General features: G+C 45.9%; 1 protein-coding gene across 1 annotated transcript in view; it reads right to left on the reverse strand.

Moving 5' to 3' along the window:
• Positions 1 to 1,913: 1,913 nt before the first annotated feature.
• LOC8026657 (excitatory amino acid transporter 3) overlaps positions 1,914 to 27,393 on the reverse strand; it is a 57,832-nt gene continuing 32,352 nt past the window's right edge. Inside the window, exons 6-10 of the mRNA XM_029971296.4 lie at positions 22,212 to 22,395; positions 21,668 to 21,901; positions 16,735 to 16,929; positions 5,508 to 5,642; positions 1,914 to 4,035 (exon numbers count right to left, since the gene is read on the reverse strand). Coding sequence (XP_029827156.2) covers positions 3,897 to 4,035; positions 5,508 to 5,642; positions 16,735 to 16,929; positions 21,668 to 21,901; positions 22,212 to 22,395 — 887 coding nt within the window. The 3' untranslated portion in view covers positions 1,914 to 3,896. The remainder of the gene's footprint in view (positions 4,036 to 5,507; positions 5,643 to 16,734; positions 16,930 to 21,667; positions 21,902 to 22,211; positions 22,396 to 27,393) is intronic.

Consider the following 27,393-nt stretch of genomic DNA (forward strand, 5'->3'; position numbering starts at 1 on the left):
GCAAAGATTGCCGGAATGCCCGTAGCGCGGCAAATACCTTCTCTTCTACTTCCCGGAAAACGAACCGGCTGTCGAGCCAATGGGGTGAGCAAGCGGCCATTACGGATTCTTCTGATGTCTAGACAATCTAGGAGCCCAGCCCGCGACGTGCTTCTTCTTCTGAGGCGAGATGGGCGAGATCAGGCGAGATGCCCCACGAAAAAGGAAGTCACGTGTGTGCACCAAGGGCTGGCCTGGCTGGCTTCCGGTTGAATCCGCCGAAATCGTGGGAGCGACGTTTTTCGGATCCAGATCGAGATCTGGAGCGGGAGCTAATCCAAAACGACCAGTGAATCACGTCGGTCTCGATCCCTATCGCCCAGGGAAATAGACTCGCTCCAAAAACGTCGATCCCGGCGCGCTCCAAAACGACCAGTGGAATTCGCCATGAGTCGAGTTGGGTACCCTCTTCTCGCCCACTCTTCCTCCACGATTGGCTTTTCTTGAAGGAGCCTTCTTTGATACGTAAAGTTCAATCCACGTTTGTGCCACTGGACGTGTGAAGTCTGGTCTGTTGGTCTTTCACAACCTCAGACTGTCGCGTCATGTTTGTTGCCTTTTCAAGTGTCAGGTCTGGATCAAGCTGCAGTCTTTTAGAAAGCTTGTGGTATTTAAGTCTCACCACTATCCTGTCTCGAATCATTTCGTCGTGGAGTGTGCGGAAGTTGTAGAACTTGGCAACCTTGTGTAGATCTGTTATGACCACTTCGACGTTCTCTCCGTCTCTTTGACATCTCCGATGGAAAAAGGATCACTCATAAACAACATTCCGTCTCACGACAAAGTGGTTCTCAAAGGCTGGGAGCACGGCGCTGTAGTCTGTCATTTGCTCTTCAGGTAAACTGAGAGACAGCAGGATATCATCCGCTTTATCCCCCATGAAGTAGATGAGAGCATTCACCTGTTCTGTTCCCGGCTTCGCAGCGAGACCACTGACGACTCGAAATCGTTCGAAGCGGCGTTTCCACGAGGTCCATTCTTCTGGGTTTGCAAAAGTGTACTACTCGGGGGGTTGACACAAGAAGCTTGACGTGGCCATTGCTTGCGTAGCTTCTCCTCCGGCGATATCGCCTTGGCGCACTTATGACACCACGTGTTGTCAGGGCCTCGGGAACTCGGGACTCAAACCAGCGTCCGTTGAGAATCAGCCATTTAATCATCTGTCTCGAGCGCCCCTCTCCCTTCTTCAACGTCCTCTTTTCCGGCTCACGCCTCGCGATGACTATAGCTCCCAGAACAGTCACGGCGCTCACCACGAGCAGTGGATGCACCGCGATCTAGCTTTTTTTTCTTTTCTTTTATGCATTATTGATTTAGAGTTAGCCGGTAATACCAAGCGCATAATAAGGACGAGCGCCGCAACGATGAAATTTTCGAGCTGCTTGATTACCTCCATCGGAACGTGGCGTTGACAACAATAAAACTTAATGCGAAAAGAAAAAAAAAAAAGTTTTGACAGCGCTTTTAGCTGGGGTGAAAGAAAAAAAAAAAGGATTTTCCATGTGACGTACATTTCGTTTTAATAACATCAAATATTTGTCATAATCGTGAGTGACCACTCATTACATTACTGTTTTTTAAAACACTCTTTTTATTCAATGTACCGAAGTCCTGATTTACGTAGGATTGACAAAAAAAAAACAAAAAAAAACATGTATAGTATGTTTGTCTGAGCGGAAGCGAAAAAAAACAAAAGACGGAGCTCTCTAACCCCTAGCTGACTGGTGTTGAAAGTACAGCTAGGTCACACAAAAGAGAAGCTGCGTATACGAGGTTTACATTCTAAAATGCTGTATCGCTTCCTGAAACAGGATATCGGTTTCAGCACTTGTCTGCACTGAAACACGATGATTTGAACAATGCCCTACTATTGCTGAAAAAAAAAATCACAACAATGCACAGAAGACGAATCTCCTAAGGGCGGAGAAGACAATACAAACAGACGACATGATATCGGCGAAAGTTTAAATAACCTCGTTGGGACATAATTTAACAGAATAAATTATGAGTCATCAAAACACAATTACAATCTTTTATAGCGCAATGTCTGTATATACAGGGTATAGAATATAATCGTTTGATTCGAAAGAAATAGCCAATGCCAACGGCGCATAGAATTACTATGACAAAATGTTTTACAAATAAAGGTAACTTTTTGTTACCATTTCGTCATACCATACTCCTTGATGCCAGTCAGAAATTAGTCCCAACACAGTTGGAAAACTATATAAAAGTTCTGATGAAATATTTTCTTTTAAGGGGATGACAGTATACTCTCACTAGCAGCCTCAAGATTCATCAAGAGTCAACTCAGCCCTTCATGCTGGAGGACGTCGATGAAACATACGTCAGGTCACTGGTGATCAGCTCATGATGGCAGTCAAACCACACGTGAGAATAGATAATGATTTGATTATATGTGAACAAGGCCTTGACCTTCTACACTGTTTAACTATTTACACGATATGGTTGCAGGTGTTTTCACCAAAAACATTCGTTACACTCATCACAAAGTATGCACCTACGGAAATAGAAGACATTTTTACGTGGCGCGATTATCCACCGGTTTACAACATTTTTTTTTACATGTACTGTACAGCACACTGACGCACATGCTAAGCAGTGCACATCGGTAACACTCTGTAGCCTCTTTAAAAATAAAATGACCTATTGCGCTATACGTCGTCAGTAAAAAAGAAATATTATTTTCTGCGTTAATTATGCCGGCCAATTCAATCGGAATGTTTATGTAGGACAGTACGACGGCCTCCACAGGTATCTGTTTCATGTTTGCGGTATAAGCCGTCCCACTTCTTAAGCCGGCTTTTTTGCAGCCCACTAAGCTAAGACGTTTGTTTGCTCTCATACCGCGTTATTCTCTTTCACTTCAAATAACTGCCCTATACAAGCTGGTATATTTTTACCATAAAAGACTTAGTAGATTTATTGGCCTTGTGATGCACCGTGTCGTGTAGATGAGCGATGCCTTTACATCGGGAAAATTCGTTTTCTTTTTTTTTACACCTGACACAACTTTATATTCCAGCTAGCCAAACAATTTCAACATTGTTTTAGCCACTGCAATAACTCTAAGCTGTTACTGTTGAAATGTTAACCGTTTTCAGCAAGTTATCAGCTAACTTATTTCACATAGGTAATTTTGTTTTGCATTTCTTTTACTGTTGTGTATTTAGCCGCTCGTGTTAACTATTTTCTTTCATGAATCTCCGATTTAAGATACTTAAATATATTTACAATTACCAGTGATCTACTTCTGTTTTTGTTTTCTTTTGTTTTTGTTCAAAGACAGTCTACCAACGTATGAACTTTCGTCGTACAGGTGTAGCGAAGTACCTGCACTCATCTTCAGCTCCAAAGTACGTAGAGAGGAGAAAACACAACCACACGAATATTTCTACAGGATTAATAATAACTTCGATTTACTCCTATAACATAAACTGTCGAACTCCTATGGGTGATTGGCCGAAAACCCTGGAGCATGACTGTATGTAAAGCAAACTTTGACAAATCAGAAACGCAAAACTGCCCACGCATCGGAAACAACAACAACACACGTCCTTTCCTTTTCTGCAAAGGCCGCCTATACACGGGATCTAGATATGTGCAAACTGCAGCACAGTCCTCTAAACATGTGGGTCATATCTATGGACAACGAAATCTTCCAAACCGCCCGCTAATTTGCTAGGCGGTCAGATGAACCGTCTGGTGCGGCCTTGGCCTGACTACGGACAGGATTTGGCAAACACGGCGATGTTTGAGTCCTTGACTCGCAAGCAACCTTGGGAGGCCGGTTTGCGACAGCGCATGTTACGTTGTGTTTGAGATGGTTTCAGCGTCTACATGGACGTCATGACCGTGTCTTTGGAGCCCTGAGCCCCCGACGCCTTGGGCTTGAGGTCTTCAAGACTCAACCTCTCCACGACGCAGGCACCGACGGCGTCTCCTAGGACGTTGATGGCAGTGCGGAATCGGTCCCTGTAACAAAGGAAAAACTGCAGCAAACTGTTTAAGGCTGTTTAAAAATACACAAAAGTGTATTTTTAAACAGCCTAATTGGGACAAGCATGTCACACAACAATTTTTCCGCCAAAACAAATTTTTTACAGCAATATTTATTGCCGCGAGACTAATTTTAGTTTGCGGCTATTTCGTCCGTTTTAAATCGCGCGCCACGAAGCTGGTATTAAACGTAACGTAATGGCTGCTATACGTCAGGGAGTGACTTATAACAGCCACTCCGCGCGCGTCGAAAGGGCGGGAGTTTTATATGTGGAGAAGTTGTGACTCCGACTAAATTACGTCCTATGGCGTATATATCGCTAGAAAAAAAATTTTCTTCGTGGAAGATTTGTTTTGTGACATGCTTATCCTAATTATGCTGTTACAAAACAAAACAAAAAAACTTTTTTCCTTTGCAGTTACCCTTTAAGGTCCGTGCAACGCGTCGTTGTCTGTCGGTCTCGAGCGCAAATGTCTAGATCAGCCGTAATGCAAAAGGTCTTTCGTTATTTTGATTTGAAACACAGGTAGACTGAGCTGTTGGGAGAGCTGCATTTTTCTCTGGGAACCCCTTTGCTCGTCTTATCAGTATCGGGACATTATATTTTTTTTAAGTAATAAAAACATTTCGTCTTGATGTTACCACGAACACCACTAAGCCTGGTGAGTGGTGCACCGTCAGTAAGATGTGTTCGAGTCAAAAAATAAATAAATATATATATATATATATATATATATATATATATATATATATATATATATATATATATATATATATATATATTACAAATCTGTCTAGCTTGTCACATTCTAGGTGCATTCTCGTAACTGGCGACGTATGGTACAAAAACCAACGTATGCAATATTCGGGTCACGCGCATGTCACCTGGTGGCAGGGGAATTCCACGACCGTGTCCCGTTCCCTTTAACATAAGCTCCGATAAAAGCAGTTTTTCTTTGTCCGACACCGAAAGTAGACACCGAAAAACAGCGACACAGTGTAAAAAAATAAACCCCCAAAACTTATTTCTGAATTTGACCAAAACTAATCTCCCCCCCCCCCCTCCCTTCTAATTCCCCACACCAGGTAACCCTACTCACAGCAAAAGAAATCGCAAGCCGCAGTCGGTATGTTCATACATCATATAAAAAAAAACACGCTGTTCACGGCCAACATGATGGAAACATTATGTTGGCATGTCTCAACCATAATCGGAGCATGTTTGTTTCATACATTTGAATGATTCCAACATGTCTGCCGTCAGGTCTTTGTATCACCAGTGTTACGACACCTTCCTACAAAGAATGTCTCAGACAGTGTGTACAGGTTGTCTTTTCTACGACGAATAAGCTGCGTGACCCCGACTTACAGATGTGTGAAGACGCTCGTTGCCACACCCTTGCGCCACATCGTCAAGAATGAACGACGAAAGAATTGGGGCACTCACAGAATCCAGTCGACGACAATGATGAGCGTGATGTCGTCCGCCGGAAGTCCGACGGCGTTGAGAACCATCACCATGGTCACCAGGCCCGCCTGGGGAATCCCGGCCGCGCCGATACTGGCAGCCGTGGCCGTCACACTGCGAAGTCCATGCAAAAAGCCGCACAGACGCCCGTTGTCAAGTTCCGGTAGGATGCAATATAATACAAATTAGCGTGTCTTTCTTTTTAGATTTTACGGCATAATTCCCACATAAGTAGGGGTTGTGTGTTGGACGCGGCAGTAGTTGTGCAAAGGAAAAGAAGGTAATCAATGAGAATACATTCTGAATGTTTAACGAAAGAAAAGAAAACAACAACATAACTTTGGCAATATATAATATTGTCGGCACTGTCTTTATTTCGCTAAGAGATACAATTTAAAAAAAGTTCCCTAGAAGTAACTTTTCTTTTAGTACGTTTTTTCTTACACTTACCGTATTTACTCGCATATTGGTCGATACGTCGTATAGGTCGACCCCCTAACTTCGGGACCCCCGAAAAAAAAAAAAAGTTGAAAAATATAATACCGGGATTCGCGTATTGGTCGACCCCCCAGTTTTGATGAGGCGATTTTTGAAAAACAGGTCGACCTATACGCGAGTAAATACGGTACTTTTTTTTTTTTTGTCTGCATAATTTTTGTGGGCATTTGGAAGGTTTCAGGACATTTTGTGTTAAGAATCGCTTCGAGTAACTCATTGAATATATCTCTGGCATCGAATATTTTCGTCGCGTCTCGTATTTTTTATTTATAAATGGTTCAAAGTGCTTTCTATTTGGTCTAATTACTATTTTCTTAGTAATTTCAGTTTTTGTTCGTTTTTTATATTATAATTATGTCATATTTAGCTTGATGTATAAACTGCAACATCCTAATTATCTGTACATGTGCTCTGGAATACCTGTTTGTTCGCTTTTTAAGCCAATATTTCTTATGATTCTTTCTTGAATAGATTTTCTTTCTCTGCAGATGTTGTGAAGTGTCAATAAACTGTACCACATATATATTGCCGCGAGCACAGCTAGCCAAGCAGGCAGAGTGCTTGACTCCCACGAAGATGGGCAGGGTTCAAACCCCGGCCATCAATCAAGGCAACAAAGTGTCGGTTAACCTATGGTGAGCTAAGGTTCCTGGGCCAGGTCGTGAGCAACGAAGGTGTTCGCCCTGACCCCGAGAAGACGCGTGCCATAGCCGCATTTACGCCGCCATCTGACAAGAAGGCCGTAAGAAGATTTCTCGGACTCTGTGCATCTCACAAAGGACGCCGTAAAGTCTGAGTGGACAGAAGAACACCACTGGGCATTTGATGACCTTAAGTGAAGACTCCAGAAGCCCCCGATTGTTCGCCTTTTCGACCAGTTCGCTGAAACGAGATCTGCACGGACGCAAGTAACACGGACTTGGCGCGGTACTGGCCCAGAGGCATGAGGGCGTAGAGCCAGTGATCGCCTACGCAAGTCGGACGCTGTTTAAGGCGGAGAGGAACTTCTCAACGACTAAAAAGGAGTGCCCTGCTGTCGTCTGGGAAATAACAAAGTTCCTCCCGTATTTGTATGAGAGTTCTTTCCGCGTGGTTACAAATCACCACTCGCTCTTCTGGCTCGCCAATCTGGAGGACCCCTCCGGACGCCTCGCCCGGTGGAGCCTACGACTGCAGCAGTTTCACATGACCGTGGTGTCCGGCCAGAAGCACAATGACGCGGATTGTCTGTAAAGGGACCCCATCGAGGCCGGTCCTGCCGAAGACGACGACGATGAGTCTTTTCTCGGCGCTCTGGATGTCAGCGACATGGCAGCACTCCAACGAGATTACCCTAAACTGCGAGCGCTCAGTGAGCACCTGGAGAGGCAAGGGAGTACGGTGCTCCGCGCTTTCTTACGAATTCTGCCTACCTTCGCCATTCGACACGGCGTGCTGTACAAGGAGAACTATACGGCGACAACAACAGAACGTGGCTGTTGGTTATCCGTTCCAGCCTTCGTGAAGAAGTCTTCCGAGGATGCCATGACGACCCGACGGCGGGGCAAATCGGGCACAGCAGGACACTTGCCAGAATTTGCGAAGAATACTACTGGCCCAAGCTTCAGAAGACCGTTTATCTCTACGCACAATCGTGCCGCGAATGCCAACGACGCAAGAAACCGTCCACGAAACCGTCAGGACTTCAGCCGATTCCGCCGCCAACTTCCCCGTTTCAACAGGTTTAAATGGACTTGCTTGAACCGTTCCCACCATCGACGCAATGGAACCGGTAGATAATAGTCACCACGGATAACCTTACACGATACCCCGAAACGAAAGCCCTTCCGTCGGAAACTGCGAATGAAGTCGCTAGGTCTTTCATCGAGTCCATCCTCTCGAGGTTTTAATTGCAGATCGCGGGTTGTCGTTTATTGCGCAGCTGACGCAAAAAACGCTGCGTCTCAGCCACACTAGCCATCGTCGCACCAAGGGGTACCACCCGCAGACGAAACGGCTGATGGCTAAACAAGACCATCGCCAACATGATCTCCATGTACGTCGTCGTGAAGCACCAGACCTAGGACGAGGTTTTACCGTACATCACGTGTGTCTAGAACACGCCGGTTTAAGAGACCACTAGAGTTACACCTTTCCAGCTGGTACATGGTCGGAAGGTAACGACCATACTTGACGTGAGGCTGCCCCACGAGCGATGTGACGATTGGAGCGATGACTCCTAAATTGTTGCTCTACGGACCGAACTCCGTCAGATCGCCCGACTCCGTATTCAAGACCAGCAACGTGTCGCCGCTGGCCGCTACAACCTTCGTCGTCGGGACGTTCGATTCCAGCCCTGAGACAGGGTGTGGTTGTGGACACCTAACTGTCGCCGCGGCGTTAGCGAAAAACTGTTGCAACGGTACTTCGGACCGCACAGGGTACTTCGTCGCTTCGAGGATCTCAACTACGAAATGGTGCGTGACGGAATGCAAACATCATCACGACACCGATCATGACCCGATGTGGTTTACGTAGTTCGACTCAAACCGTTCAACGCTCGATAGGAATGTGGCTTTTCGTGTGCCAGAGGACTTTTAATGCGAAAGCATTAATTGGTCCCATGAAGCGAGCCGACGTCATCAGCCGCGCCAAACGGCAGATAAATTCGTGAAGCCACGATCTGAGGCATCCCAACTTTCAAGCCGCGCAAAAAGCCGCGCAGAACGGCAAGTACATGAAGCCGAAGGAGGGCGCCGCGCGTCAGTTTCAATCAGCGCCTCCGCATGGCGCTGCGTGCCCGCGCGCCGAAAAAAAAGAATCAGCTGGCGCGCTCGAGCGGCGGCACAGCCGCCCGAGCGCACCAGCCAATTTCTGCAGCCGATTCCGCCGATGTCAGCGAGGCGCGCCAACTGCACGAGGACGCACTCAAGAACGACGTGCATGCTGTCGCATTCACAACTCATAAGAAATGCTTAGGTGCACCTCGAGCCTTTTTTATCTTACCGTTCATTTGTTTTGTTTTCTGTTGCATTAGGGCGATGCGCTTTTAAAGGGGGGAGTCATGCCGCGTGCAGCTAGCCAAGTACAATAAAGAAGACAAAAAGAGTGCAGCTAGCCAAGTAGGTAGCCCGCATGGCTTCCAGGCAGATGGCCGGAGTTCGAATCCCGCCACTGCTTGTCGTTTCTACTTTATGTACGTGGAAGATTCTAGAACGTTGGAGAGCCGTCTAGCTTGTTCATGCTCAGAATATATACTTCCAGAACGAACGAGGTAGAATGTTCTAGGATTCCAGGGACCCAAAACAAGCCACACTACGCTGCACGAAGTCTATCTTTCGGCAGCACTCGATTCCGCGTCCACGCCGACACTCGACGCTTGCGACAGTGTCCTTTTACCTTCTGTTCTCTTCTCTTCTCTTTTCTCAGCACAATTTCGCCGCGTCAAATGTTTAATTTCTTTTCGTCCATTCGTTTCATCACAAATTGTGATTCGTGACAATATTGAAGCGTCGATTTTCCTGATTCACATATTATTTTAAGCGCTGTGATACATACAATATTCCCAGTTTCTGACAAACTTGCTCAATATAAATATTCGATTTAAAATGTTCGTCAATCTACATTCATAAATATTTAACTTTATTTACGTATTCTAACGTTGTACATCAGCAGTTGTTGTACTGTTCTTCGTGCATTTTTACTCGTAGTTTAATAGGTATTTCTTTTCTCAGGTCTCTAAAGCATATTCTTTGCATTTCCGAAACGCTTATAATCATTTGATTGTCTTGGTACTAATGTAAAAGTTTACGAACTTTTTTCTGTATTGCCGTAGCGGCTAATTCGTAATTGTTGTGCGGATATACCATTACAGTGTCATCTCTAAATTGAAAAAAAAAGTTTACATTCTAGCTTTATTTTGGTGACTACGTAAAACATGAAGCGCACTGAATCGAGTACTGTATCATGAGGAACCCTTTTTTCACTCAATTTTATCTGCAGCTTTATTTTGTATTTACCAGGAAAACGGCCTTGTCAGCGAGGCTGTTTCTTTCGTTGGAAAAACACCCATTGTCTCATTTTCTTCTCTTATCGGTATCGGGGTGCATTCGGATCACGCCTAAGTACGTTCTGCAGATTGGGGAACACCTTGCACATGTCCTATTTATTTTTCAACCTAATTTCGGATAGACCTTTGTTTCTCGTCCCACAAAAAAAAACAAAAAAAAAAAAACGTTGACACAAAGAAACACCGAATCTGCGAGGAAAAAAACTAACCCCGCAAAAACACCCAGGATATTTATACCTAAAAAATAAATAAACACCGAAAACGCGAAACAGTATACTCTTTTTCACGCCAAAAACCGTAGTAGAAAAAAAAAAAAAAAAACAACAACAAAAAAACGGGTCTTTGCGGAGCATCACTACTTTGCCCTTCATGAAAAGAATTGAGGTATAGAGGTTTGCCACCTTGCTGTTGGTGTGGTGCCCAAACAAGGCGGTTTTCATCCACGGTGGCCAGACGAACTCTTGAGGCGCGGCTGCTTGCAAACGTCTATACATGTAGGTGCCTTTAAGATTAGATATATGTTATCTTATCAAGACGCACGTATTTCGAACGACGAAAAGCATCGCTTCTCCCTCCGACAACCACATCTTGTAAGGACAACTTCGCGCGCCCTATAAAGAATGCGCAAAACTTTTATTTAGGTGAAAACGAGTTTAGCTATAGTTACGAATGTTGCAGCGAAGACGTCACGATTCCTATAAATAGCGTGGTTAAAAAAAAAAAAACTATATTTGGAAAAAACTGCTCGCAACGGCAGAGCCATGGATTGTAAATAAATAAAAATACTAATTAGGGAAATGATGAACAAACAATATACTAGTTAAACGGGTCATGAAACGATGTAGGGCAGGAATGTTCATGACTTCGTAGATGCGTACTGGTCCTAGTCTGACTCAAGTGTACTCGCACAGACCACGAATGATTCAGAAGCTTCGCCGTGTTGAAATTGCGAAGATCAAAGGGGACTATTTGTTTCAGTCTCTCCTTCGCAAAGCTTGATGACGTAATTGGGGGATCGAAACCACCCGCCTGACGACAGTCCCGCGCGGCTCATAGATTGGACACGAGAACTGCGTGAGCACTCGACTTCGGCTAGTGACAATCAATGCCCTCGGTGGACACTCGTTTCCAACCACTGCGGTTATGAGAATAGTCGAACTATAGACGCTTTACACACGCGCCAGAATACAGCCGCCATTGCTGACCTTCTCTTGTTTTACCAAGATACCGAGCCACTGAAATTGGTGTGGACGAGCCTCCACAAAGGCCAATGCTGGGGAGAAAGGCAGAATAAAACCTAGGATGGCAATGACCTAGCCTGCTATGGTAATAATGAAGTGAAGTAAACGTAATAAGGGGAAACAAAAACTGAAGGTCAGTTATGGCGGCGCCCATGCACTGCTGCTGCAAAGCGTCTATAACAATGCCTGGAGCTCAGCACGCGCTTTCTACTTCGCCAACCCCAGCGCGTGGCTATGATTAACGCTGGTGGCATAGGATAGGCACCCGGACACGTGGCCTGGTGTCTATCCTATGCCACCAACGTTAATGGCAATTGCAGTCGCCTATTCTAGGCGACTGCCATCGCCTAGAAAGAAGAGCTAAGGAGAGTTTATGCAGTTATTAACGTTATGAAGTGATTCTACGTAGTTTTAAGCGTCATTAGAAAAATCGTGTCATGGCTCCTTAAACTTTTGAAACTTCCTTAAGCAAAAATCCTAAATCAGTCGATTAAAAAAAAAAAGACTTAAAAGGTGTGTTAAGCGCGGAAGTGCGCTGACGTTACCATTCGTGCAGCAGGCAGGAGGCTTGGGATGCGAAAACGAGGATGATGAGAATATAATCCGCGTTCTTAGCAGATCACAGTTACAAAAGAAACACAAGAAATAGATTGCCAAACATTGCCCGGTCGCACCGACTTAATGTAAGACCTTAAAAGTAAAATCACTTTTAACGAGAGCCTGAGCAAATAAGCAAAAGAAAGAAAAATCGGTATTACGCCCCACAGTAGACTTAAATCTGTCGCTTCCCGGGGCAGACGCGTAGACATAAAGGCACTCTAGTTTTATTCGTGGTAGACTTCAATAATCTTGAGATTTCAGAGCGGTTTCAGTTCGTGCAAGCACCGCAATCGTTGGATCTAGGACCACTAAAAGAAACTACAATTTGAAGTAACCACGATTCAGCTACGGATGGATGGATGGATAGTAATGGCTATACCCTTAGTAACGGGCGGCAGCTTGCGCCACCTAGCCTAACATTTCGTCATCCCTTATTTTTTTTTTTTATTTGTATCAATTTTGTTTTAACAGAACCCCCATCCCCCCTTTTTTTTAAAGTGATTCCATTGCTTATTTTTATCTGTTTTTTTTATCCCTCCCTAGATCTCTTCCACCAATTCTCCAATCTCCTCTTAGTTACCACAATTCTTTTCTTTCCTTATCCATTCGTCCATCCATGTCCGGAAAACCAAGTGCCCCCTCCAAATACGTCGTCATCGCCCCCAAAAGGGTGGGACGAAGCCCCGTGCACCTTAAAATTACATGTTCTATAGTTTCCCTTTCGCGGTTGCATACGTCGCACAGATCGAGTGTCCACTTCCTGGAATTTAGCCCTATACGTTTTTGTTCTTAGCATTCCCGTTTTAGCTTCAAACGGCAAAGAGCTCCCAACTGAATTATTATACAGCTGTTCCTTCTTTATTTCTTGTTTTTTTTGCCCTGTATATTGTTAAAGCTGATTTCCCCTGCGTTCTCTCTTCCCACAATTTCCGCTCAGTTTCCTTTACTCCCTGTTCTACTGATATGCTCTGATCGGCCCCCTCTCGTTGAATGTATTTAAATCTCAGCTTGGGGTTTGGTTTGTCCACTTAGTGTTCAGACTTTTCATATATAGATGATACCTGTACATTTTTGCTGCCCACCGTGTATCCTCAATTTCAGCTAGTCTTTGTTCAAATTTTACTTTACTGTTCGCTTCTATACTCTCGAAAGATGCCCACCCCATATCCGCCTGTACTCCCTCATTTGGTGTATTCCCATGTGCCCCCAATGCCAACCTACCCACACTCCTTTGCTGTATCTCCAAATCTGCCTGGATTTCTGACCTCATACACAATACCACATTCCCAAATGACAGTCCTGGCACCGTGACTCCCTTCCATACACCCTTAACAACTTCATATCTATTATAGTTCCATAATGCCCTGTGTTTCATGATAGCCGAATCTCGTTTCCCCTTCTTTATTACAATATCTTCATGGTCTTTTAGATACCGTCTTCCTTCACTTAACCATACTCCCAGATATTTGTACTTTTCTACGTGTTCTATCAATGTGTCCTGTATCTTGAGAGATTCCCTCTTCTCGTCATTGAAAACTATTGTACCCGACTTGTCCCTACTAAATTTTAGTCCTAAATTGTCCCCTTCCCTGCTGCAAATCCTAATCAGTTCCTGTATTGTCTCACAACTTTCTGATACGAGTACAATGTCGTCTGCCTGCATACATTAACCCTGGCAATACTTGATTTGCTTTATGTCCTTCCTCCATGCAAGTTAGGCAACATGGGTGAGTAGAATCAAGGTTGCCAGATAGCGACCGCTTTTGCCCTGATCGTGCCTGACGGAAGATGCAAAAAATAAAAAGTGAATTCTATCGTCTTCTTCGTCATGACAGTTCACAACACAGCGAAACAATACCGCGTGACCTCCTCACACTGTATCTGCAACTCAAAAGGACGCAATTCAGAACCATATAACCCTCGCAAACGGTGTTCGTGGGAATCTAAACACTAAGATGGAAGCGCCGACGACCCGCTAGAATGTAAACAAATGTCACGGGACGCAAAGGGACGAATGACTCTGTTGACGGCATTGAACAATGGGGGAAACGAGTAACAATACCTTGAGCATAGCTTCCGAGTGACGCTATATATTTGGGTTGTGACGTTCGTGCTCTTAGTGCGCTGCCCGAGAGGCGGTTCCACTAGTATATTTATCGTCTAAAAAAAGTGGTATCTTGATTTCTGCGTACACGACCTTACAGAGATGTCATAGCAGCGCTGGTGGATGTGCTGCTGCAGGTCGCTCTCTAGCTGGACAACCCACAGAAGTTTCGGCAGCCAGGAGTTTAACATTGACTTAAAACGAAAGAAACACACAAGAGCACGAAACAGACGGGACGAAATGCGGGTGTCGCTATGACAGCGACACCCACATTCGTTCGAAGTTTTTGCCACGACGCCGAAGTGATTCCATTGCTTATTTTTATCTGTTTTTTTTATCCCTCCCTAGATCTCTTCCACCAATTCTCCAATCTCCTCTTAGTTACCACAATTCTTTTCTTTCCTTATCCATTCGTCCATCCATGTCCGGAAAACCAAGTGCCCCCTCCAAATACGTCGTCATCGCCCCCAAAAGGGTGGGACGAAGCCCCGTGCACCTTAAAATTACATGTTCTATAGTTTCCCTTTCGCGGTTGCATACGTCGCACAGATCGAGTGTCCACTTCCTGGAATTTAGCCCTATACGTTTTTGTTCTTAGCATTCCCGTTTTAGCTTCAAACGGCAAAGAGCTCCCAACTGAATTATTATACAGCTGTTCCTTCTTTATTTCTTGTTTTTTTGCTCTGTATATTGTTAAAGCTGATTTCCCCTGCGTTCTTTCTTCCCACAATTTCCGCTCAGTTTCCTTTACTCCCTGTTCTACTGATATGCTCTGATCGGCCCCCTCTCGTTGAATGTATTTAAATCTCAGCTTGGGGTTTGGTTTGTCCACTTAGTGTTCAGACTTTTCATATATAGATGATACCTGTACATTTTTGCTGCCCACCGTGTATCCTCAATTTCAGCTAGTCTTTGTTCAAATTTTACTTTACTGTTCGCTTCTATACTCTCGAAAGATGCCCACCCCATATCCGCCTGTACTCCCTCATTTGGTGTATTCCCATGTGCCCCCAATGCCAACCTACCCACACTCCTTTGCTGTATCTCCAAATCTGCCTGGATTTCTGACCTCATACACAATACCACATTCCCAAATGACAGTCCTGGCACCGTGACTCCCTTCCATACACCCTTAACAACTTCATATCTATTATAGTTCCATAATGCCCTGTGTTTCATGATAGCCGAATCTCGTTTCCCCTTCTTTATTACAATATCTTCATGGTCTTTTAGATACCGTCTTCCTTCACTTAACCATACTCCCAGATATTTGTACTTTTCTACGTGTTCTATCAATGTATCCTGTATCTTGAGAGATTCCCTCTTCTCGTCATTGAAAACTATTGTACCCGACTTGTCCCTACTAAATTTTAGTCCTAAATTGTCCCCTTCCCTGCTGCAAATCCTAATCAGTTCCTGTATTGTCTCACAACTTTCTGATACGAGTACAATGTCGTCTGCCTGCATACATTAACCCTGGCAATACTTGATTTGCTTTATGTCCTTCCTCCATGCAAGTTAGGCAACATGGGTGAGTAGAATCAAGGTTGCCAGATAGCGACCGCTTTTGCCCTGATCGTGCCTGACGGAAGATGCAAAAAATAAAAAGTGCATTCTATCGTCTTCTTCGTCATGACAGTTCACAACACAGCGAAACAATACCGCGTGACCTCCTCACACTGTATCTGCAACTCAAAAGGACGCAATTCAGAACCATATAACCCTCGCAAACGGTGTTCGTGGGAATCTAAACACTAAGATGGAAGCGCCGACGACCCGCTAGAATGTAAACAAATGTCACGGGACGCAAAGGGACGAATGACTCTGTTGACGGCATTGAACAATGGGGGAAACGAGTAACAATACCTTGAGCATAGCTTCCGAGTGACGCTATATATTTGGGTTGTGACGTTCGTGCTCTTAGTGCGCTGCCCGAGAGGCGGTTCCACTAGTATATTTATCGCCTAAAAAAAGTGGTATCTTGATTTCTGCGTACACGACCTTACAGAGATGTCATAGCAGCGCTGGTGGATGTGCTGCTGCAGGTCGCTCTCTAGCTGGACAACCCACAGAAGTTTCGGCAGCCAGGAGTTTAACATTGACTTAAAACGAAAGAAACACACAAGAGCACGAAACAGACGGGACGAAATGCGGGTGTCGCTATGACAGCGACACCCACATTCGTTCGAAGTTTTTGCCACGACGCCTAGCACCAGCCGCAAGGATCACGACATCCGAAAGCTTGATACACCTGTGACGTCATTTGTTGCCACTTCAGGACCACTTATAATGTATGGGCGTAATATGATGCTAACACAGAAGTCGGAGACGCTTTTCAAGCACCGTACTCTTACGCCGCATTAGGAAGTTTTCGTTGATCGTCTCCGCTAGCCCGCAAGGCCCTCTGCAACGCGCTACGATGCCCGGAACTCTACAGCCAGGGCCATCGGCGCGCAGGTGCAGTGTCGGCTTCTTCGTTGCGAAGGGCTTAGCGGAGGGGGTACGTTGGTCTACGAAAACTCCCTATTCACACTGGCGGCGGAACCACATCCGCAAAACGGTTGCGAACGCGGTTGATTAATGTTGCAGTACAAATTCACGCGCATGAAAACGTCATAAAAACGAACGGATCCGCTTCGCGGTCGTGATTCAAATGCCAGCGTGAATGCAGCATTACTGCCCTCCAGCAAGTGACGTAGCGAAAGGCGACCTCACCTGATGGCAATGACCTTGCCGATGTCCAGCGGCACCTTGCGCACCTGGGCGATGAAGATGGCAGCCACCGCCTCGTAGAGCGCCGTGCCGTCCATGTTGATAGTGGCTCCGATGGGGATGCAGAAGCGCACCACCTTGGGGTTCACCTTCACCTTATCCTCGAGGATGGCGATGGTCACTGGTAGGGTTGCCGAACTGCACCGCCGAGCACCAGAACGGGAAAAAAGTCAGAGACCTCGTTTTCACGCCATAAATGAGCGCTTTAAAAGTGTTCTTTCAATAACCTCATGAGGTATATTGTATTTTTTTTTTTACTGTTTTACCGTGATTGTCGGGAGGACTACTTGCTATTTCAGGCCGCTGTGTAAGGGGTGGTCAATAGACCCTTTTGAAAAGTGTGCTTCATCTGCTGCGCGGATCATCCGAGTCCGCCATTGCTTGGGCACGCACTCTGGGCGTCTATTGGACACGAGGGCTGCGTCGGCGTTCGGCGTGAACTCGGCTGAGTTTGTATGGAGAGCGAGTGTGGCACCAGCATTCGGCGACGACTCGGATTCAATCATTCGCTTTGTGGATGGATGAATGAATGCTAACGGCTGTACCCTTTCTATCGGGCGACAGCTTGCGCCACCTAGACTAGCTGTACGTTCCCAAGAAATAGTCAATGTTGCTTGTATGGGTTTTGAAAATAGTCAGTTGAGCGAATGAGAAGACGTTTCTCCGTATGCACACTAGATTTTTAAGTTTATAGAGATAATCGTCAGCTGTTGATATATTTTTTACATCAAGTAAATGTACAACATTTTTGGTTTCTAGAGAATAGTTTCATACGGCAAACAGATCTTCGTTTAGAGGAACAGGAGGGAGAACACCCGAGGGCTCCTATCGTTATAAGATTGTTCATTGTTTAAGTAATACAAAGCATTTCAGAATCACATGAGCGGTCGAAAGGCAGAGATCTAGATTAGGCAATCAGCTATACATAATTTTTTGCCCCTGTTCTTTGTCAGAGAGGAAGAAAAATGGTGACGTTTGCATAGATTGCGGAAGCATCAAACTTCGAGCGAGGTACAAGGACCGTACGCGTTCGTACTACTGAGACAAAATATAAAAAAAGTTAGTTAAAATTGTTCTGCCTTTTGTTTGTTAAACAGTGCCTTCGATCAACGCGCAAAACGTTCTGCTTGCCGATTTTAAAAAGTCCAACAACCTGTGGTCTGCCGACATGACACGAACGTTTACATTCGAAAATGTACACATTAGTGTAAACAGCGAAGACTACAAAGTTTAAATAAGCCCCTACTATAACTATTTAACGGCCCTCGTTAAACTGGACCAAACAAATCTGCAGGCAATTAACAAATATAAACAAAAGACCTCTCCTGACAGGCTGGAAATATTACACGTCGAAGTGTGACAAAAAGGGATTGCCTTTGACGATTTGGGTTTCTCTACCCAAGTAGTGTTTCATTATTATTTTAAACTCTTCTTCCAGCTTGCGTGTGCAATAAACTTAACTTCCAGATTATGTTCCCTGTTTGAATAGTGAGCTCAGGAGTTTTGCTTTCTTCCCTCCAATAGAATGCAATGGGGTGTAGACCTATGCTGAGCGTAAGTTGGTCTGCTTCTTTTGCAGGTGTTGTGGTGACGTCAGAACACCGGGCTCTGATTGGCCCTGATTGAAGGATAGTGGGTAGAACTCAAGGCAAGCTGCCTTGAGGTCTACTAACTATCCTTTAATCAAAGCCAATCAGAGTTCGGCGTTCTGACGTCACCACAACACCTGCAAAAGAAGCAGACCAACTTGCGCTCCGCATAACCAACAGTTTTCTTAATTCACCTCAGGTCCAGGCATTTCGTGAAGCCTGGATAAAAGCGTGGCCGTGAGGCTCGGCACTGATTGGTTGACGGGCAAGAGAGGAGTGAGGTGCTCGATGTTGATTGGTTAACGGGAATGTTATGTGACCGGAGGAGCCAGACACAGCCGACGCTACGATCTGATGGGACCGATCAAATAGCGTCAACAGAGCACCGTCATGGTAATCGTCATGTTTCTGTCCGTGTTCTATTAACGCTGAACCATTCACAAACTAGAAAATCATGAGCCATTCCACTCTGTGAAGATGGATGACCAGAGAAGCTGTTTAGCACATTACACAGACTCGCCCCGAGGAGCCGGAGGAAGCTAGACACGCGCGTCGGGGCCGCCACCCGGCGGAAAGTAGACACGCGCGACGGGACCGTCACACCAGGGAGGGTGGAAGGAAAGGAAACTAGGCAAGCAAGCGCTTGGAACGACGACAAAGAGGGGACGGTGCGAACGTAGACATGGTCTGCGTGTCGCACAGCGGCAAATCTTTGAGAGAAACCGTTACCTTTCTGAGAGTCTACTGATCTTGAAAATGCTGCCTATTGATTACTAATCTATTGAATAGACCAATGGCTAAGCTACCAAAGCATCAAGGAAAATGCAGGGGATAGTGTTCCACGCGCCGTACGTGCCGGCGTCTGCAGCAGTAACTGTTCTAAAGCAAAAGCCTAAAACAAAAGGCACCTTGCACGCGCGTTCGTCAACGCGTTTTTTTTTTGGTCATTTACATGGAATCTTTTATACGGGGAAGGCGTGCGCGTGCGAAGCGTGCGGCGGTGCGAGTGTAGAGTTTTTGGTCACGCACAAGAAAAATCCACGGAACCCTAGCAACAAACAAATCGCTGTAAAAGACCTTGTTACTCGCACTTTTGATTGGTCCTCTTTAACCTCGTAGCGTCGGCTGCGTTTGGACTTAATCTGACCCGAATCCCGGCGTTGAGCCGGGATTCGTGTCCTTGCTGATAAAACGAGTCCCAGCCCAGCGCTGCTGACACAGCACTCGCTTCCAAGCTGTGCCTCCCGCCCTGGCCTCCGAGACATGAGACCCTCCACCCCCGTTTTATTTTTTTTGTCTGCCAGGCGATCCACTAGGGTATCAATATTTTGGTACAGCGTTAGTATATTTTTAATGAAGCAAAAAAACGCAACTGCTCGAAACCGAAATTTAAAATAAACTAGGGAGAAAGAAGAAATATAAAGAAGGAGAGAGTTACCGGAAGTCACGTAACTGTGCAACTATTTTTTCAATCAACGTACCATTTTCAGTTTTTAGAAGACGCGAAAAGTTTGTATCATTTTTTTTCTAATTTTAATATTGAGTGCGGGCCTTCAATGACCCATGACATTGATTATCCTTTGGTGGTTGTGTCTAAACCATAGAGGACGACACGTGACCGCGGAGAAGAGAGTGAGCGCTACTCAAACCGGCCAGTTCTCGACCGGCGGCTTTCGGTCGGAAAGAAAACAAGATTCGAGCCGTAAATTGTGTTCTGGGTAGTTGGGCTCTCATATGCCACGTACAAATAAAAACCTTGGCGAGCATAAATACCCTGTCAGTGTCCTTTAAATTGTCAGTTACTATTGGGAAGGAAATCAAACCACAGAGGGCGCGTTGTCCAGCTTATTTTTCACAAAGTTCGGTGTTTATGTGAAACTATGGTGCCTGGAACGCGACTCCGACTTGTGTAATTACCGCGTCCTCAAAAAAGTGGTCCTTCGATTTTCGCCCGACGTCGTCAGAATGGTGTCCCGCTACCAAAGGCTGCCATCCTTGCGGTGTCACGCTCTCCAGCTTGACGTTCCACTGATGCTTTAGCAGTCAGTCAGGAGTTGGGAGGACGCCGCAACCACCGCTATACACTCGCAATTGCTTGTGCTTTTTGCCGGAGCTTCTACGTCCAACTGCCAGGATCGCGACGTCTGACGACATGACGCTCCGGCTCCTGAGTGACGTCATTTGTCGCCACTTCGAGATTCTTTCCGGTGCATGGGAGGGATAGGGCCTCGAAGAAATTCTAGGGCCCCACGAAGCCCAGCCTCATCAGTCAAGCCCGGCAACAAAAGTTGTGTTTTTTTGTTTTTTTTTTAGATTGACAAAAACGTTTCAACTTTTGGGTGAGTTCTCTCGTGTGTGTCTCAATGAGAGTAGTCTGCTTCATACTAACCCTTAGTTATTTCGACTTATTAAATTATCATCATAATTTACCTAAACGTTCCTCTTCCCCTCATCATGAACAGAGTCCTCCACTATCTTCGACAATCCACAAGGGGTCCGCGAAACATCAGTGGTCGAGAACCACTGCTTTTTAGCATCCTCGATCGAGCGCGGGGCACAGATATAATGCACAAGAGCTGCGTCGGCGTTCAGATGAGAATCATGGTCAATGAGCACCACCTAAGAGACACCTCCAGACAACGTGATGACTGGTGGTGACGTCGGAACGCCAAGCTTTGATTGGCTGCCATTGGAAGGATAGTGGGTAGACATCAAGGCAGCTAGCATTGAAGTCTACCCACTATCCTTCCAATCAGGTCCAATGAGAGCTCGGCGTTCTGACGCAATGCTTCCGTTGCGCAAGAAGCAGACGAACTTGCACTCCGCATCGGTTCAATGGACGCTCAACTAATTGAGTGCGAGCTCCAACCAAATGCTGACGCAGCGTTCGGGTACGTCAACCGAGCGTTGCAACCAAAACAATACTTTCCCATAAAGCAGTGATGGCGCAAGTGAGCTGATGTAGATTCACCATCTTAAACCACCTTAGATGGGACGGAAAACGAGAAGATACCAAACTAGAAGAAAGATGAATAAAATACAGCATGCAACGTCTCAATCTCAGCTGCGACGTATCATAAGCTGGGATTGAGACATTTCCTTCTGCCGTACTCTTTCCTTCTCTTTCACTTTGGATTGTCCTCCCTCTGGACCCAGTCTGTGGTGGTTGAAGAAAACGGCAAATAAATCCTTCCGCTGTTTTCCCCGCACGTTTAGTTCTCAATTTAGCCGCTAGGAACTTCATTGTTGGATTTCCTATAGCCAATAGGAGACGAAGCTTCACTTGCCTGGAGGCCGTGCCGAAGGCGGTGGCAATGGCCTGCATCATGTCCATGAGGAAGAGGAAGGGCGCCTTTCGCATCACGATCGAGTAGATGAGCGGCAGCACGATGAAGCCGTGCAGGAAGAGGCCCAGGAGCACGGTGAGCGAGTACATGCCCACCTGGCCGGCCACCACCGAGAAGTCCTCCATGGCTAGCATCTTTGCCATCACCAGGAACATCACGCCCACCGGGGAGAACCTGGGGGAAGCATCCGGATATTCTCTCCACTTTCTTCTTTTATACTTCCTGCTACGATCCGATGGAGCCATTCAAGCTTCGTAAAAGTGCATCGTCATGCCGCTCTTGGCTTCGTACGTTTCTTATCACCGGCTAAACCAATGACACACTAGCCCGGATTAACGCCGAAGCTTTGTCTGACGCCAAAAATTGACACTCAAAAACACAGAATTTGTGAGGAAAAATAAATGCCGAAAAGACCCCCCCCCCCCCCCCCCCAATTCAAATTCGAATAAAAATAAAAACCGAAGAGATAGAACAGGTGTCTTACCAGACGACCAGCTTGGTGATGATCATCATGGCGTCCGAGAGGGACGTGAACATGTCCAGCAGGGGCTTGCCGCTGTCCCCCATCCTACCCACGGTGGCCCCGAGGGCAATACAGAACACGATAAGGCCCAGGATGTTGGTGCCGGGGTCGCTGACTGTCTGGAAGTCCCAGTCGTACATGGACGCTGCGGTAGAGAGTACGACGCGGCTGTCAGCTAAGGGCTTTTTCATCTCAGTAGTTACCTGACCCACGGATAGAGGGAGCTTACGCACTGGACGCCATACACCATACAGACTGGAGGAATGGGCAGATTGCGAGGGCATACTGGGCGAATTACAGAACGGGTTTCGAAAACAAAGAAGGTTGGAGGACAATTTATTTTCTCTAACACAGTGTATAGAAATAGCGCAAAAAGAAAACAGACAGCTCTGGCTGGCATTTCTGGATATCAAGGGTGCCTATGACAATGTGAACCAAAGAAACCTGTGGGACATAATGGAGAACTTAAACCTAGATGAAGGACTAACAGCACTATTAAGGAACATTTACAAAGATAACAAGGTGATTATAACATGGGAAGGAAAGGCGACAGGGAAAATAGAGATAAGACGAGGCCTTAGGCAGGGGTGCCCGTTATCGCCTTTGCTGTTTATGTTGTATCTGAGAGGATTGGAGGATAGACTAGAGAAGAGTGAGCTTGGGTTCAACCTTTCTTACAGTAAGCTAGGCCAAAAAATTCAGCAATCCTTACCGGGATTGATGTATGCGGATGAATATATTGTACTAATGGCTAACAACAGGACAGAGTTGCAGGAATTAATGAGCATCTGTGGTAGGGAAGGAGAGGAATTAGGTTTAGAATTCAGTAGCGAAAAATCGGCAGTCATGATTTTTAACGAGGATGAAGTTGAGAGGCTGAAGATACAGAATATTACAGTTGAGAGAGCTAGTAAATACAAGTATCTAGGAGTATGGATATGTGATGGTGCAGAATATCTCAGAGACCATGAAAAGTATATAATAGGTAAGGGCAACAGAAATGCAGCTGTAATGAAAAATAGAGCACTTTGGAATTACAACAGGTATGAGGTGGTGAGAGAGATTTGGAAAGGGGTCATGGTGCCTGGCTTGACTTTTGGAAACGCAGTGCTATGCATGAAATCCGAAGTGCATGCGAGACTAGAAATAAAACAGCGCGGAGTAGGTAGACTGGCTTTGGGGGCACATTGCAAAACGCCAAACCAGGGAGTACAAGGAGACATGGGATGGGCATCATTTGAGAGCAGGGAAGCGGTGAGCAAGGTAGAATTTGAGGATAGGTTGAGGCAAATGGACCGGGAGCAATGGGCACGAAAGGTTTTCAGCTATTTATACATGAGGAGTGTAGACACAAAGTGGAGACAGCGCACTAGGAAATTAAGAGGAAAGTTTTTGGGCTATAGCGAAGATACGGAAGAGCAAGTCTCAGTTAAGAAGAAAGTTAAGGCCACAGAAAGAGATTGGTGGCTAGAGGGAATGCAGACAAAGACGGCTCTGGAAAGCTATAGATTAAACAAAAGAGTTATTGCCAAAGAAAGCATTTATGACAATTCTAGGGGAAGCTCATTGCTGTTTGAGGCAAGAACGGGTGTTCTGCGAACCAGAACATACAGAGTGAAGTACCAGGAAATTGATACAGTGTGCACTGCTTGTGGAGAGGAGGACGAGACGGCTGAGCACTTGATACTCTACTGTAAAGGGCTTCACCCTATGCCTACCGAAGACAACATAGATTTAATAAAGTCATTGGGTTTTAGAGACAGCGAAGGGAGAGTGGATTTCAAGACTGTAGAGATTACCAAGCAAAGATTAAGTGAATGGTGGCAGAAATCGAGAGAAAACTAGGTATTTTCTTATCCACTGATGGCAAGGGGGTTTCATAGCCTCACTTTCTTTGCACTGCGGAGTGAATATAGATTTCACATTTAAATATTCTAAGTTTAAATGGTAAAACAAAATGGCTAGGTGGCGTAAGCTACCGCCCGATCCAAAGGGCTCAGCCGTATTCATCCATCCATCCATCCATCCATAGAGCTCCCGTATAGGCTGCCTACGGGAGCCAGAGTTGCGCGTCTGTTTTCCACGTGCCGCCGCCGCTATTCGCCGAGACCCGATCACATGAGGAGCGGGATCAAGTGCCGTGCAGGAAAGGAGACGTTGCATGCGCCCCGCCGTGCGTTCCTCTGCTTCTGTGCGCGCTGCGCGCCTCGAACGCGCGGCGCCGCTATTCGCCGAAGTCAGTCACGTGAGGAGCGGGATCAACATGCCGTGCAGGACAGACGGCGCTACGGAGATGAACGCGGAACTCTGGCTCGCTACCCGCTCATTCACACTGGAAGCGGATCCGCGTTCGCAAAGCGGTTGCGAACGATCCAGCACAATTGCACGCGTATGTGATGTCATCGGGTGCGCGAGCAATGGACCTTTTCCGAGAAGCGTTCTGCGCACGCGCGAGCGCCCGATGCCAAGCGGTGGAAGTCGGCACGAAAAATCGAGGAAATTCGGAATGAGGCTGGGGATCAGCGAGTACAACACGTAATTGCAGCATATATATAATTGTGTTACACAAAAAAAGAAAGTGAACGGAAAGAAAAACACGACGTTTGGGTGGACGCTACGGATGTCTCTCTTTAATAGACAGTTTTAGTGGATCGTACGCTAAAGCCTTGCGTACGCAATAAAATTGCGGGTCGTGAGTGCGCGTGCGCAGAACGCAATAGAAGAGCTAGCGTATTGCGTACGCACGCAACGCTGGGGATTTTGCGTGGCGGGCTAGCGGGCTCTGCGGGACGTTCTCGAGAGATCTCGGACCCAACGAGAGCGCCAGTTTCAAGATGGCGGTTACCTCGACTGCCGCAGCAAAGGCGACGTGGTGTTTTCGAAGTTCTGTGTTACGTGAAATTGCGTGGTGTTCAGCTCGGCAATTCTTTCCGGGACCTACGGCGGTCGAATCAGATCGCCGTGCAGCTGAAGGAGTGCACAGTGAAAATGTTCGCCGCGTGGAATGTGCGTCAACGCTGCGATCTGCTCAACGCTAAGCCTATTCGCACAGTTCATCGCCGACGGACGAGCGACTCTAAAAGAAATCGCCGAAGTTCTCGCTATGTACTGGACATCAGTAGGTCATGAATTTCATTCCGCGATAGCATTGATAAAAGGTGCCGTTTCAAAGGGAAGATTGACGGAGGCTCCGTGATCGAATTTGGCTACGCACTCTTAAGCCTGGTTCAGACAGTTGCGTTTGACTGCGTTTGACTGCGTTGCGGCAGCAAGAAACCAGGACATCCCTGCTACTTATATCGCGTGCTAAGATGATTATTTGAATTGGATTGGACGCTTCACATGAAGCACAGAGGTGCCGGTGACTCGCTTTCGGTTCTCGACGCAACGCAGTCAAACGCACTCAAACGCAAATGTCTGGACAGGCCTTTACTCGTAGCCTCTGTACCCCTCAGAAAAGCGCGCTTGACGAGGCAGCTGCGGTTTGGTTTAATTTGAAATAAAATGATTGGACACGTTTTCATTTTCAATATTTCTTTCCAGGAGCATGGTTGCGCTATAAGCACACGGAATTCTGCAGCTCTAGCAAATCTAACCAAGATCATGCGCGGTGTTCACTCGAAAACGTAACGCACAACTAAATTCGGTCCGAGCAAGTCATTTTTAGCGTACGCTATACTATTCCGTATTGCGTACGTAAGAGCCAGCAACGCTATACTAAAACTGTCTAATGTCGCGTTGGGCACGCGACGCAGCTCAGAGAGCGAAGCAACTGGTAGCGTAGCTTCCATTATCGATTGGTAGCGCAGGTAGGTTACTTCCTCGATTTTTAGTTCGTGCAGCCACCGCCTGGTGCCGTCGGTATTTGGAAAAGGTCCATTGTACTGGACCTTTATACAACCGCGTTCGCAACCGCTTTGCGAACGCGGATCCGCTTCCAGTGTGAATGAGCGGGTAGGGAGCCTATACAGGAACTCCAGGCCGCCTTAAGGTGGCTTCAATTCGGTTGGTTTTGGTTTCAACGCGCATGTGGCTATGTTGATGTGTTATGTAGTTTTCGCTTAATTTTGTGATACAAGTGTGTTCCTTGCGGTACAAAACGAATGATACAGTCATACAAGGTTCCTATTAGGACTACGAAGTGGTTTTGACCCTAAACGGCGGACATTATTGCGAATACCTTCCTTTTGACCCTTAAATGACTTCACCGGGACTTTAATACTGCAAATAAATTAAATGATCATGTTTGTCGTTCAGCCAGATACGGCGACGAAACCATTGAACTGAGGAAGGAGTAGGATTATCACTGCCTTCAGTCGTACCCGTCGCCGCTATTTTTCATAGAAATAAACTAATGAAGAGACTAACGCATTATTTTTATGGCGAAAAAGTAAGTTTGCAACCTGATTAACAATGTGCTGAATCGCGAAGAACAGACGAACTACAAAGTTTAGTGCTCACGGTCTGACGTTCGAGGACATAAAACTTTTCTTATCATCGCCAACTGGCAAACCCATTTAAAATAACGCATAATACGTAAAAGAAAAATAAAAAAAACCGGCATTGTTTACATTTTTTTAAAGAAATTAAGTACTCGAGATATGTTTCAATGGCCCATCCTTGAAGGAGTAGGAAATGTTTGCAACTATGTAAAGTATTTCATTTATTAAAAAATTGTCAAATGGTTGGCCTTAGGAAATAACCTTTTCGCTTTGCGGACATTTCCTTACGACGTATTTAGGATATGAGATAAATGAGAGTCCCGCCAATGGAAGTTTTAGATTTTACGTAAAATTTGCGAAATAAAATTAAAGTGTGCAATAGAATTGTCCTCCGGAACGTTTCGCTGAAGTCGAATTCCAGGTACCACTTTTGACAAAATGCGCCACAAGACAGGGACAGAGTAAGGGAGACGCGGCAAAGAGATCATGTACCAACTGGCCCATCTGTCTCTATTGATCCAGGTACCACCTCATGTATCTGTGCAGACAGACGTTTATTCGTTTGAACAGATATGCCTCTAATTTTCGGCGGCGTCATCAACCACTGAAAGTAGATCCAGATCGACAACGGTGCACACGGGTGATTTTTATGCAGACAACCTCTTTTCGACGTCACAAATCGCTTTTCTCTCAGGCGCTTA

This window comes from Ixodes scapularis, unplaced genomic scaffold, assembly GCF_016920785.2.
Source record: "Ixodes scapularis isolate PalLabHiFi unplaced genomic scaffold, ASM1692078v2 PGA_scaffold12__126_contigs__length_90152505, whole genome shotgun sequence".
Taxonomy (NCBI): Eukaryota; Metazoa; Arthropoda; class Arachnida; order Ixodida; family Ixodidae; genus Ixodes; species Ixodes scapularis.